We start from the raw sequence: 15,251 nt of genomic DNA on the forward strand, positions 1-15,251 counted from the left end.
CGACACAGGAACATTTGAGATGTTAAACTATTCTTCCCATAGCGACTGAGAACAGTGAGCATAACTCAAACCATTCGAGTGGTGCATTCCTGTTGAAGGTTTATTTTCTTGTTTTGTGACCTCTACTGGAAAATAAAACTCTTCTTTGTCTGCACAGGAAGTTCGGACGAAAAACGGCCTGACGGTGTTTTTGTTCACCAGTTCTGATTGACATGTTTAAGACTCTCCTCTCCTCCTCTCGACGTATTCAAATATTTGCATATTTGAATATATGCAAATATATTTGCATATATTCTGCGTATGTGACGCAGAATTTGACAACAATGTCAAAGTTCGCCACCACCATCTACGCGTTGTCTTAGATTCCGTTCTGCGCATTCCTGACGCTATCTCTCAAAGACAGTTGAATGCAAGGTGAGTCTTCTCTGATGTTTGGAGGAATCCCCAGTTGAAAACCCAAATGAGAAATTACAAGGCTTGGAAGTATTCCGTGCATGGTGGCGCCTACCGTTTTATCTCCTAACATCCTGGAGCTGCTCCTTAGTTTCTCTACAAACAGGATTGTGACGACTGTGATGCTCTCCTTGTCCGGATGCCTTCAAGTTCGTAAGACGGGTCACAGAAGGCAGTTTCTCTAAGCTCGCTTAACTATTGCTCTGCTGCCATTTTTTTATGTCCATTGCTGTACTATTATTCAAGACAGAATGAATGTTAACGTAGGTGTAGCGCAAGGACATAACAAATAAAAGATATATAAAAACGTTCCATTTTTTTATTTATGAAGGTTGATTAGAGTTCTTGGTCGACAGTATTATTTCTTTATTCGTAATCTCACTGAAATGTTCGTCGATTTCGAATGGCAAGGAATTCACAAAGCGGGTGGATTCCTTATGGGCATAGTAAACCTTCAAATAAAAACAGGAAGTTCTGTTTTATAGATGTATGATCCAGTATATATGATGTGTGTATGCTGTTTGCTATCATACATCTATACTGATGACAAAACGTTAACGAGAAATATATCGCATGATCCCTTTTCACTGTTTAATCCGAATGGGAGTTTAAAACCATACATTTAAAAATGTCGCAAACATAATAAACTCGAATATCGCAATGACGCGAACATTTTTGTAGCATCGTATTAGTAACTGTTTACCTGCAGAATTAAATTTCAACACTTTCTAATAACATTTGATAATCAGCCAAGAATAAGTTACTTTCTTTAAAAAAAAGTAGGTATTTTTTTCCCAGCTTTCTTCATCTACGCCCTCTGTCCTCTCAGTTTTATTTATGGCTTGTCTGTGCTGGGCTTTGAGATGATTGAAGAACTGAGTATCTAAGTACAGAGTAAGCAAATGAAGTCTAAAATGCCAAGGCTATTCTAGAAAACGGTAGAAATTTGTGAACAAATTCATCGGCAAAGATATACGTGAACAAACCCTTCTCACACTGAATCACGCTAAGGCGAATGAAAGAAACAAAGACAAAAGACTAGTTGACAAATTCAGTAATCGTTTTGCCGAAAACTCTTTCAAGTGATGCTAAAACCACTCTTGCGAATTGCGCTAATAAAGGATCGGATGACTGCATGCATCTTTTCCTCGCTTCCTAAGATTAAATCAAAAGTGTTATAGCTAGTCTGAAAGCAACTAAACTTCAGAATACGTTGGCATTAATATCAATATTATCTGAGAATGGCAGATGCAATAATGGAACCTTTACTGTACATTTTTAATTATCAGTAGTGGCTGTAGTGGTGCTACTGGTTTACAAAAAAGGAAAACAAAAACGATTTTAAAAAATTATAGACCAATCTCTTTTCTATCGCGTTTATTTGAAAAAAATAGAGAAATTAGTAAAAATTGGGTTTACGAAATGTTTGAATAAAAATAACTTATTTTCAAACAATCAATTTCGGTTCAGGCAAAAGTTTAGCGCTGAACATGCTTTGCTGAACTAATAGAAAGGTTCTTTATACTTCCGTACATCGCCAGGAATTTAGATGAGCAGCTTTTGTTTTTAAATCTACATGCAACCGCTGATAGAGGATCCCATGAAATGTAAACATGAAAACTGGAAATGATAGGAATACGAGGTGCTGCCCTAAATTGGTTAAATATTTACTTAAATGAAGCATCACAAATTGTAAAAATAAACGACAGCTATAGCAGTTTACGAATTTACCAGTGGTTCAGCGTATTCTAATAATACAATTAGAAGCCAAAGAAACCTCTTCTAGAGCCGATTTTATTTATTCTTTTTATGGATGACTTCTGTGAACTAAACACAATCGCTTTTGCCGATGATCCCTTTCTATTTTTCCTTTCAAACATGGCTGAAATGCATGCCGTGGTGAATGCTGACCTTCTAAAAGTAACAAATTGGTTCAACTCAAATAAACTTGCTCTGAATGTCTGAAAAACAAAACATGTACAATTTAATTGGCTGCAGCTGTGGAGTAAACTGCAACTGCATGGCGGAATAAAAAAGGCCAGTGGAATAACTCATTTGGGAATAAAATTTGGTAGTTTAAGTTGGGAACCGCACATCACCGATGTCGTAAGTAGAGTGAGAATTAAGTATACTTTAAAAAAAAAATCAGCTAACGCCTTTTTATTCCCGTATACGGGAGTAGGCGAGGCCATTTAGCCCTATCTAACTTTTGGAGACTGAGTGGGCAGTTCAATCTCCACCGCTACCAATCAGAGATAGATTCCCCGAAGCTATCACTAATTAAGCTGTACGCAGTGAAGAGAGACGGCTCAAATGTGCCGCCATCTCGTGGTCCCTAACCCTAACACAATATATTTAATGTCTGAAATAATGTGGGTTCTACGGTCGATTTTCTTGAGTTTACAGGACAAAAAACCCGTTTGCCGTGCCAGAGATCGACTAACTCGGGAACCGCTCGAAAAAAGGCTTAGAAAAATTTCCTCTAGTCGCCGACTAGACTCGAAACCAAGTATTCCTTCGTGCGGCCAGGCGCCGTGGTGTGCAAACGTCACATCCACTGAGTTACACAGGCTCTAAGTGGACTTTACTGTTTGAATAGATTCTTATCTTTGAATCCATTCATATTCATATTCGGATTCAAAGTATAACACCGAGTGAATTCTAATTTTAAGAAGAATCTGAAACCTCTCGTTTGGACCGAAAGTAAGTAAAAACAAATATTACGATGTGCAGTTTTACCACTTCTTCGACATTTTTACGTTAATTACTGCTATTCATAGAAAACGATAAACGAATACGCAAATAGCAAGAAAGATGTCTTCTTACGTTCGGAATTCGTCTTAAATTCGAATTCAGAAGATAAACTCTAAATTGCAACTAACCATAGCAAAAAAAATTTTAATGAAAATCTCTGAAACAAAAACAAAAGCTATGGCAATGTGTGGAAACACCATTCAAAAAGTCAAAATTATGTTTAACAATAAAATAATAGAACAAGTTACGGAATTCAATTACCTACGAAATATAATCTCGCAACACAATAGTGATTCACAATTGGAAGCAAGACTACGAATTTACAATAGAAACTCAATTAAGATTACATAATATGACCTCTAAAACATCTCTCAAATTTGGAAGAGAAACTTGGATCTAAAACAAAGAAACAGACAAAGATTGGAAGCAGCACAGATGAAGTTTCTAAGACCTCTCCTGGGACTCACTAGGTTAGATAAAAAGAAAAACACAGAAATAAGAGAACACCACGTGGAAAGGATGAATAACAATAGGATTCTCAAATTAGCACTAGAATATAAACCACAGGAAGAAGAGAGACCACGGATGTCCAAGACTCAGATGGAAAGATCAACCTCATCTGCAGACCAGGAACAGGGCATAAAAAGGCTACACACCTCAATTTGTTCAGACAACGACGTCTTCTTGCTTTAGACATAAGGGCATAAAATATTCAGTTCCCAAATCAAATAAAGAAACCATTCAACAACCATTTTAATATCGTCCCTTTTTCAATGGGAAATAAAATCAAAACCAAACAAATGCAGGAATCTAATAAAAGAATACAGAAATGAGAACTTCCTCATTTCTATATATACGTGTAGCGTACCCGCTCTCCAACCAATAGTCTGAGGGTTCAAATCCCACCATGGGCATGGTTGATATTTGTAGTAACCGGAAGCCGTATTGTTACGGTAGTAACAATACGGCTTCCGGTGACGTCAAATGTAAATAACTAACTCACTGAGAGAGAGAGAGTGTATGTGAGTGCATACATACTCATACATACATACCGGCACTGAATTAATAAACTTTATGCAGATGTACGTAAACGTCACTTATACAGCATGTATGCAAAAAACCGGAACGTTCTACGTTCTTCTACAGTGGTGTCAGGAACATCGTGACTGGACGCTGGAAGACTGGAAAAAAGTCAGGTGGTCCGATGAAGAACAGTACACCTTGTTCTGTACCGACGTTAGGCAGAGAGTTTGGCGGGATCACCATTAAGCAATGATCTAATTTTGTCTTTAAAGCATAACTCAATGTTCTGGAGGTGGGGTCGTGGTGTGGGGTGTCATGGTTTCGTAGCTGTTGGAAGGTGGGATGTCCTCCAAGTAATATCCAAACATTGTTGAAAATGAAGTCCATCCAGTAATATTCACCTTTTATCCAGCGAGTGACAGTTCTTTTATGGACGACATTGCTACTTTGCCTAATGTAAGTATTGTTCAGCAGTGGTTCAGAAAGCTTTACAGCAACTTCCATTATCTTCCCTGGCCTCCACAAATCCCGGATCTGAACTCCAATAAAAATATATGGAACATGTTAGAAAAAAAGATCCGGGAGCAAATTTCTCTTCCGTCAAATCTGAGCCAGTTAAAGGACTGTCTGGTGAAATGCCTGCAATATTGTAGTCGTAGATAGAATCCAACACCCGGTGGAATCGATGGCAAACTGCATATTTGCTGCAATTTGGGCAAAAGGGAGTCAAACATATTAAGTAAAAATTTTCTTCTTCAATAGCCGGTGTGTGTGTGGGGGGGGTGAATGCATGTGTAATGAAATACTTTATGCGCCGTATTGAAACCTGGGCGAGATTTTCGAGTATTCCATGCTAATAATTCAGAATAAAATGATTTTATGATTTCAACAGAGCCACTCTTTCAAGGGAGAGACTTTCTCTTCTTTTTTAACTGATGAGAACAGTAGGTAACCGTATGAGACCATGCGTTGCCGTTTATTTTCTTAATAATGCTAAACACAGATGTAGCAGCAAGTCTTTAGAGCAGTCACGAGGCGCATGACATGTACGCTTCGCCTGCCCAGACGAGTTTGAATCTGGTCAAGGATATAAAGAACTTTCATAAGGACTTTTTGATCGAAGGTGGGTTAGCTGGTCTCATACGGAAACTAGTTTTTTTCCATCACGCGAAACATGCAGACTGCAGTAAAACACGTGACGTGTGTTTTTCCTGCGGTTTTGTGAGTACATACGCAATCTGCACTCACGTGACACGCGCTTTGGCATTAGTTCCTGAGGCAGAGACAACGATCAAGGTTTCCTAGTGTTTTCATGTGAAATTTCTTGGTGCTTAACACGATAAAGCGTTCATTTAAAAGTACTTTAAAAAATTAACTACGATTATTAAGAAGAATGCATTTTGCACGAATTTGTTTGAATTTTTTTTTTTTTTTTTTTTTTTTTTTTTTTAATTCTGTCAAGGATTGCTGTCTTCAAGTCAGCTGTTGCACTGCAGCTGGTCGAGGCTGTTCTTCAAAGTGATCGTTAGGGCCAGAGATTGATCTGTTGTGGATTCAGTTCAAGGTTGAACATTGCTGGTCGCCACTTTTATTCGACGGAGGCATTCAACAGGACACGTACCGTGCCATGAAAAAGCAACCTTAATATAAAAAAGAGTCATTTTTGATTGCTTCATTGAACTGATTTTGACCAAATTTGGGAAGGAATGAAGTTGCTTGTTTCGTTGTTCAAAGTCCACTAACGAATTCGGTCCAATCGGACTAAACTGAAGAATGGTGGAGGGGGGGGGGGGTATGGAAATCGCTACCTCCAGTCTCCTTTAATAAATCGTGATATCCAACCGATTCTAATCTCTTCTTATCTGAATTATGGTTCTTAGTATAAACAGCGGAAATGATCTGATCTGATTTTCCCTTTCGACTCTGAACCCACAAAGTATTCCTGGTGAGATTTTTACAGGGTAGTTCACCATTGCTTTCCCCAACCCCCCAATTTTATCCCGTCTCGGGACCGGCATATGGCTGGGACGTATTCATGACTCTAATCCGTGTGTGTTCACGGAATCTGTTTGCTTGTTCTGGGGAACGAAAAACCAGAGTTTCGGGTGAAAAAAAAAAAACCTCCCTCCGTATGAGACCGGCTAACTCACCTTTAGTCGAAACAGACCAGACAGAGGTTCTTCACGTCACTGACGGGAATCGAACCCAGGGTGATTCCGACCAAAGGGCTTCGTCTATACTGACTGAGTTACGGAGGCTCCAGCGGAAATGTGAAAACGAAAATAAAAAAATGTCTCGGACACCTCTAAGTGATCACACCGTATCCGACTTCGGCCATCTATCTCTCCACTGCTTTGCTTTTTCACTCGAAGTAGTAAGTGGTGCATCATTTCTATTTTGAAAAATCTCAGGTAAAAATCACCACGTTGTCCTTCTCGCATCGTCTTATGGTTTTAGAAAAGTCGTGTTGGTCCGATGATTGTGTTACGCTAATCTCAGCGGCCGACATCGAACTACTCGATGAAATTGTTCTGTGGTCGATTGGTCTTCTCTACAACTGTTCGTAATGTGTCCAGTTCAAATCTAATTGGTTTATTCATTTGAACTGGACACATTACGAACAGTTGTAGAGAAGACCAATCGACCACAGAACAGGGTCCAGTTTTCTTTCCTAATGTATTGTGCACGTGTCCATCTCAACTGCATAAATGTAAGTGAGCGAAATCACACAAGCGGTTTCATACTTCATTACTTTTTATTCTTTCTTATTTTGTAATTCAGTCATCCTCGTGCGTCGTATTGAGGTTCTGTACGATTGTCCGCCCGGTTAGCCTAGTGGTCATGCGCTTTGCAACCATATGCCTGGGAAAGGAGTGTCCCGAGTTCAATTCTCGTCGCCGACGTGAGGAGCTAAAGGATCTTCTTCAGCCATAGCCTAGTTAGCCGGTCTTGAGCGTGGACAGCAGGGCTTTTCTCCCCAGTTTATTTGGAGTTTTTCATCTCGCAAGCAGGCAAACCGGCCCCGTAAACACACGGATTACAGTCAGGAATACTTAAGAGCCAGCCATAGGCTTCATTCGTCAGCTATGCCGGTCCTGAGCCCGGATAAAATTTGGGGGGATTGAGATGGTGCCGTACTTCCCTGTAAAAGTGGCCTCACGGCCGTTAAATCATCATACGAATAAAGTTCTGAACTGTTTCCTGCTCGGTACGTTTTACTGCTAGCGTGAAGCTTGTAAGGAGATCGTCTTCCATTTTGCAATAAGTCAACGAAACCATAATAACAGCTTAAAGAAATCTATCGTAAACTCCGTGTATTCCATTTATGGAGTAAACTTTGCTGCCTTGACTATTAATAGTCGGTCAGGGAGATGATGAGCTGAATGGAACGCGTTTTTCCGAATTCATTGCGACAAATGCAATTAAATAAAAACCAAACTCGATGCCGCCTTTTAATAGCGCACTCGAAATAGAAGCGCAGTTTAGTGTTTCAGAAACTTGCTCCACTGCTCCATTTCCTCTCTGGTTGAGGAGATCATCAAAAATGCTTGTTATTCATAATAACACGTGCTCTCTCTCTCTCTCTCTCTCTCTCTCTCTCTCTCTCTCAATGCAGGGATTTCACCACACTGCGAAATCCTTCTGCATGAAGTCCTGCCAGAGGGAAGCACCAATAAGAAAACCAAACGCACTTTTCTGGCAAAGTGCACGCGAGTGGCGAAAGGCCGTGGCACGTGTTCAGATGCGCATCATCCGCAGAACGTGTCCTTTTATGTTGGGTAACCTAAATCGCGTACGAGCAGCCCCCCCCCCCCCCCCCTCTCTCTCTCTCTCTCTCTCGCTTGGAACGATGCCAACCAACGAAAATGCTTTTTGGCGGGAGACCACGAATGCCGTTCGAGGCGCATTTCTGTATGTGTCGACGGGAGATAAGCACGCCGCAGGAGACGCAGCAGAGAACAATCGCGTTGACAGACAGCAGGACCATCGGAGGGAGGATCCCGTAGTCACTTTATTGATCATCGAACTGGTGGGCGGGTGGGTGTGTACTTGACCTTTAAGTGCATCCTCAAAGAAGCTATTTCCGTGGGAAAAGTGGAGCGGAGGCTGTCGACAACAACGGTGCGTTCTTAGGTAAGTAACGTGTGAATTTCTTGACTTGCACGTGTTCTTCTCGGCACCTGATGACGTCATATGTGATGTCATCCGGTGTTCGGGGTGCGATTGTTGTTTACGGTTGCTTCAAATATCCCTCTTCGTTTGCACCACCTGAAAATGTAAGAGAACGTCTGGTGTGCGAGAGACAGAAAAGGGAACATTTGATTTCTTTATGCGATGAACGAGCGAAAGGCAGAAACCGAACGTCTCGAAATATGAAAAAAAAAAAGAATGACGCATATCCGTGTGTGTGTTGATTCCATCTGATTATAAAGAGCACGCTATCCTTGCGGACTGAAGTTTAGAATCCGAATCTTTTTCAGTCTTTTAAAGCGCATTGCGACAAGAGGACAGGATTTTAAGCCTCATGAAGTTTAGAGGCCGTCCAAAGCTCGTCCTAGTCCGCCCGTGCTGTTTCTAACAAAAAGTCTTAAATGGCTTCACTACGAGAACATCTCGGTCTCTCACCAGACAGGTAGGCTGATGTTTGGCCTAAGTCGCTTGGTGTCGCCCTGCTTCGGAGCGAATTGTCAACCAAGGTAGCTCGTGCTGAATGCCTTGCATTCTGTGATGACGCCCTTGTTTCTGCTTAATGAAAATCTCCGTGCTTGTTGTCCAACTGGAGGGTTCGGGATGACAGACGCCTGCGCACGCCCACACTCGATTTTTTCTTCTTTTTTTCAAATGTCTGTGAAGTAACACACACTTATCCTTTGTAGCTAAGCCAACGTTGTTTTTTTCTTCCAGGATAAGACGTTTTTCCGAATTCCCAACACAAAACAGCGAGGTTATGCAGTCTACACATCGGCCCCTCTCCGTGGCCGCCAGTTAGAAGGAGCACCAGAAAACCTTGAACTTCACTCCAACCTGCAGCCATGGTAAGGACTTGCATGTGTGTTGACTGCAATTTTGCGTTCACCGTATTTGAATATTACTTTATATCTCTTAAGAGTTTACCCTCCAACTAAGATTTTAAAAGTGACGTCATCAACGCCCACTGAAATTCATCGCCTGCGATGAATCCCCAGATGGGAAGAGAATTCTGCATCCAATTACGTCTCTGTTTTTAATCCGAATCTTAGAAAATTTGAATACGAACTCGTGTGTTGTTGTCATCGGCATGCTGGTGGCCGTTGGCAACACTCACGAGCTCACTCCGTATATTCGATCTCTCCTTTCACATTAAAGCCTGCCTTGGAACCAGAAGAAGATCGCTTTATGCAACACAGCGTAACAATATCAGTTTCGAAAACTGTAAGCTGCCAATTATCAATTTTCCTTTGGGAACTCGCCAGCGAAGGTTAAACTGAAAGCAAGCACAGGATTCACTCGAATCTGTTTATGAGTTCGGAAACACTTGAAGATATGAAGCAATAAAGAAAACTGACGGGATGAAATTTGTGATGGCAGCCAACATCTGTGAGCTGTCGTTTGTCCATCGTTTTCACGCAGAGGTATCGTCCTGCCCTTCCTCGCAGGTGATCAAGTTTTGCAATCGTATTCACTTCCATTCTCATACGCAAAATACTCCGAATCTTTTTCAAATCCATTTTATTTGCCATCCGCCTGTCTTTCTGGAACTGGCATAAAACGCGAAAGGATCCCGAGATCTCTCATCAAGTGAAAAGCTGTACATTCCCCAAGTGACGACGATCAATCCAAGCCACGTGATGCCTTCCAAGTAAAGGATGCTTTTTTCATTTTATTATTCTACTTCAATGGCTTTTATTATTTGCGACAGCATTTAAAATATTTTACGACTATTTTTTCTCAGTTGTGTTGAGAGCCATTTAAAACGGAGCGGCTTCTCCGCTGGGCTCAGTGGATGCACCCATTCCACAAACTCGGTACCGGAAACAGCAAAAACTCCAACGCCTTGCATACTCTCCCTTCGTATTTTCTTCACGACTCGCCTACAAGGATCGACAGTTTCCATCATGGAGGTAATCAATATTTGAGATCTTGCAAGACATAGCTTCCAAAATTGTAGCAAATTTGCTTCAGATGTCCCAAAAGAGCTGGGAAAACTTTGATGGACTTTCCGTTAGAAGAATTAAGCACGTTCATTATTCACACTGCCGACGTTTCATCGTGCTAAACACGGCCTTTCGAATCCACCATTGGGAATTTTCTGTGATGAATCGCAAGACAAAGGTAGAATAAGCATGGAACAATAATTCCATTGTGATACCGCGCTCTGAAGGCCCGTAGCCGGGGGTACACGTTTTCTGAGTACCTGGTGCGCATTGTGCCTCTTGTAGCCAACGAGTGAACTCCCGCTTTCCATTGCAAAGTGCGGTCGTCAGATTTCTGGGGTCAGATGAACTAAAATTCCAGCGAGATTTACAGCGAAAGGTTCATGAATTGGGGGGAAGTTTCGACTGAAAAGAGGGCGATCGAGTGAGTTCTTTTCGCACGGTGAAAGTGCAGTCGGTGCATTCAGAAAGCTTTAAGGAGGATTCAGTCTTCTAAAATGAACAACGCAAAACTGACTCCAGGTTGCGCGTGTTCCTCCCACTCCACCACACTCCCAGACGGAGTGTCACTGCTTCTGTTTTACTTTACTTGACTAGTTTTTTGTTTCTTTTTTCTTTAGTTTTAAGAATCTTACTTTCAATTTTAATTTCTTCCAAATTTTTTGGTTTCATTAGTTTCAATTCAAAATGCATTCCATTCCTTGTTCATATTCGTGTTTCATTTCCAGCTATTCGATGTACGCATTTCGATTCATCTATTTCGTGTTGTGCGTTTCCGCTCGTCAAGTTCAGTTTCAAATATTAAATGCACTTTTATATTAAATGCGAAATTGCCTTTGATCGGTAAGGGGGAAGCTCCATCACCAGATACGCGTCGTTATTTTCATCATCACGATAATTACAGGGGCAACCTGCGACTGCAATTTCCGAAAAGCAGTGCTCGTGCTAACGAATCTATGAAATGATAGTTTCAAATAAAGCGAATGCGAAGGGGTGGGGGGTTGGATTTCCTCTACTGAAATTCGTTATGCCCACGTGGATTAATGGCGACCCTTTGAAAATCGTGGTTACTGCATTTAAAGAATACCACACAAAATGACAAATAATGAATATTTTATAGCAGTCGCCCTCTCTCTCTCTCTCTCTCTCTCTCTCTCTCTCTCTCTCTCTCATACACACACACACATACAGTATGTACGAAAGGTTACAGAACATGCAGCGCATTACTGTCGTATGGGTAGATGATGTTCTTTCTGAACGGCTGAGGGTTACTCTGTACTTGGGGAAATCAATATAAGGAGGAACAAAGCCGCTGGACTGCAAATGGAGGTCGACTAGTTCTTCGTGTTGTTATAGACTCAAAGGGAAGAATAAAAATTAAATGTTGAATAAATTTTTTTCTTATACATAAAAAAAAAAATCAGCTAACGCCTTTTTATTCCCGTATACGGGAGTAGGCGAGGCCATTTAGCCTTATCTAACTTTTGGAGACTGAGTGGGCAGTTCAATCTCCACTGGTACCAATCAGAGATAGATGGCCCAAGGCTGTCACTAATTAAACGGTACACAGTGAAGAGAGACGGCTCAAATGTGCCGCCATCACGTGGTCCCTAACCCTAACACACTATATTTAATGTCTGAAATAACGTGGGTTCTACGGTCGATTTTCTTGAGTTTACGGGACGAAAAACCCGAGTTTCCGGGAGGAAAAACCCACTTGCCCGTGCCAGAGATCGACTAACTCGGGAACCGGTCGAAAAAAGCTTAGAAAAATTTCCTCTAGTCGCCAACTAGACTCGAAACCAAGTCTTCCTTCGTGCGGCCAAGCGCCGAGGTATGCAAACATCATATCCACTGAGCTATACAGGCTCTTTTCTTATACATAAAGAAAGTAATGAGTTTTGCGAAAAACATATTTAGGATGCAAACATGAACGAAGTTTATCGGATTAGGAACGGTTTGGGTTAACAAGCGAAGACTACCTCAATATCGACGGAGAAGAAGCAGTTTCAGTTTCATTGCTGATGTGACCGGAAGGAAAGAGTCGACAGTGCTACTTTGTTGTTCGGTTTTGGGATCATCAGGGGGACGGACGCGAAAGAGGTTTCTGTGCGAACGTAATAAGCTGCCCCTGAAAGATGCCCCCATCCTTAAAAGAGAAGCGCATTTGAAAACAGTTTGACAGTGTCGTGAAATAAGATTTCCTCCCACGCGCATCGTTCAACTTGACGCGTCCGGAAATAGCCTCGAACCAGGGTCTGTTAGGAACATTCGTTATTTTGGAGAGAAGGAAGCTATTTTCGACCTACAAATTCGATTCTATTTCTGGCGCGCAGTTTTTGTGTGTCGTCACGTGCAGCCAACTAACGGTTTCTCTACGGCCAAGCGGGGGAGGTACGAACGCAGTAAACATCGGAATGCAGTTTGATTGTAGAAATAATAAAATGCTTAAGCGGATCTCTTTCTAAAAAATACAAACGAAGTGTTTTGGGAAGATTATCGGGGACTTCGCAATTAAGAAAGGCTTCAAGTCTTCTTTTTCTCGAAGAAACAAATGCAAACCTTCCCGTTGCCACCTCCTCTCTTTTCACCTCGAGCATTAATCGAGGCACGGAAACAGTCTTACGAGAATTCTCAAATGGGACATTCGATACCCGAGTAGCGCGAGGAAGAATCGGTTGAATGCACTGAATCGTGTGATCCGCAGATGCTTCCGAGAGCGCCACAAAGTGCCGCCGGAAGTTTGTCTCTGGCTCGTCACCTTCTGACAACCCGAAACTGAACTCGTGCGATGGACCGCTTTTCTTAGACATTTAGCCACTTGCCGCAGGGAAAGTAATCGGCCGTGACGCTGGAAGGCATCTGGCGTTGTGTGCAGCTGCAGAAATCGCGAACGTAATGGCTTCCCACCACCACCCACAGATGAATGTGGAGTCGCATTTTGATCTGTGTGGTAAGAAGGAAGAAGGCTTTCTGAATCCGCACCTGATTTGGATTGTGGTTTGCCATTTCTCTCTCTGAATGTGCGGTGGACGCATTTTCCCTCAAGCTTCGCGACCAGTTTTGTTACGAAATCTCATTAAAACTTCTCCTGTGTTGTGCAGCGCTCACCATTCCTTTTCACACACCGTATGCGCTTCGGAAATGAACGACTGTTCCAGAAAACTCAACCTAGTTTCGGGGAGGGGGGGGGGGCATTCACGAACTCGGTATAATTCTAAATTTCCCCATTCAGAGCTTCTTGAAAATTCTTCACTTCTTAGCGATAGAAGGAAGAGAGAACCGTCTCTCGCCTATTTCCGCACTCTTTCGTCCTCTCCCCCTGTTACGCGCACATCCATTTTCCGTGGATGTTTCCTGCTGCTACTAAATGGCATCGGGGATTTCTGCACGCACCAAAGTCAGTTCATCTTCACTCGCAGTCTGCTTTCAGAGCTACTGACCCCGAAACGAATTTTCGTCCGCTCTCAGGTTTCGGAGCAACAGCCCTTCATGTGCGTATTTCTTAAAACGTCTTCGAATCGAATGCTTCTTTCTTCCCACCCTTCCTCCCACCCGCTGTCTACCCTAACCTTTTGTGTTGTTGATCATCAAAGCCCCACCGGATTACTCTTATAAATCACCCGAATCGGTATTCACGGCAATACGGAACTCCCTACAACGGAAGCCACCTTCCCAGGGATGCCTACAGAGCAGCAGCAGCATTCGTCGCATTGGGCTGATTGTTGAAAGGGGTCCGACATGCGAAGTCCCTCCTTTCTTTTCTGAGATTTCAGTTTTTAAGAAAACAGCCTCCGTTAGAAAAAGAACTCGTGCATCAAGTATTTCTTTTGGAAATCTCTGCAGGGAAAAGCATCCGATGCATCCCCTAAGGCGTCCAAGTATTTCATCAATCCCTCTCGGAAATATCAGCCGGCCGGAGATACGTTTGCCAGCTACGGTGGGAATGGGGTTAACGACGTATTTGACCGACTTCTACTACCCAACATCCTTCTCATTTGGAGGCAATCAGATAGAGCGAAGTCTCTTTCCAACCCCCCCCCCCATTCTCTTCGAATAGCAAAGGAATGTGTCACCTGAGAGTATTTAATAAAATCGAGTATTAACCACGCTACCCGCCAGGACGTATATATACGTCCACATTTCCATGGATGCGAAGTGCATATTAAAATTGTAATACCATTGATATTACATTGAAATTTATGATGGATACGAAGCATTTGAGGATGCGTATTTGATCTTTAATGGCCGGTAAGGTGGTTAATAATATGCGGCGAAAACCTTCCCGCCAGCAAATAACGTTTACGACATTGGCCAAATATGAAGTGCGTGCGGGATTAGGATTCGGAAAGCAACGATGAAGTGCGCGTGTAAGGTTAGGTTACGAAACAAATACTGCAATTCGCAGGCCGTCACGATGTCTTTGAGGAAAGCTACTTATTTCACTTCAACAAATTTTGTCGTTTCGGTATTTGCACGTGAATGTGGAGTGCCTGAAGTGATTCGGGACTAAAAGAATAAAAACTGAAGGCAATGTGAGAAAGATTTGGATTCAAAACTTAAGAAATATAAATCCAAAAAGGACTTCGAACTGTGTCCTAAAATTGTAGCAACGATGCACGTAAAAAGAAACAAATCAGGAGACATTTTCTGTTCAATTTCTAGTAAAACGCCTCGGGACATTTTAAACACATTTTCAGGGCATTATTTACTTTCTGGTAGACTTTTGTCGGACACAGAATACAACGAGGCTGAACTCAGTTTAAAACCTTGACCGCATTAAGGCTCTAATTTCCCAAAATAGCTCGCAATGAACCCAGGGCGAGTTCCTCATCAGTTGCCAGTGGCTTTCTTTAAATGGACCGCATTCACGGGGTTTTCATGCAA

At 42.1% G+C, this 15,251-nt stretch overlaps 1 protein-coding gene across 2 annotated transcripts in view; it reads left to right on the top strand.

Annotated features, from left to right (window-relative positions):
* The first annotated feature begins 8,142 nt into the window (after positions 1–8,142).
* Positions 8,143–15,251, top strand: part of LOC150097101 (calcium-binding protein E63-1-like) — a 38,888-nt gene continuing 31,779 nt past the window's right edge. Inside the window, exons 1-2 of one of the 2 annotated variants that reach the window (XM_090407232.1) lie at positions 8,143–8,364; positions 9,136–9,266. In XM_090407232.1, coding sequence (XP_090263358.1) covers positions 9,264–9,266 — 3 coding nt within the window. In that variant the 5' untranslated portion in view covers positions 8,143–8,364; positions 9,136–9,263. Of the gene's footprint in view, positions 8,365–8,572; positions 8,864–9,135; positions 9,267–15,251 lie in introns of those variants that run through there. The other variant, XM_090407233.1, reaches the window with a different exon arrangement.

This window comes from Typopeltis vanoorti, chromosome 17 (assembly GCF_054136105.1).
Source record: "Typopeltis vanoorti isolate ZY-2024b chromosome 17, IOZ_Tvanoo_1.0, whole genome shotgun sequence".
NCBI classification, from domain to species: domain Eukaryota; kingdom Metazoa; phylum Arthropoda; class Arachnida; order Uropygi; family Thelyphonidae; genus Typopeltis; species Typopeltis vanoorti.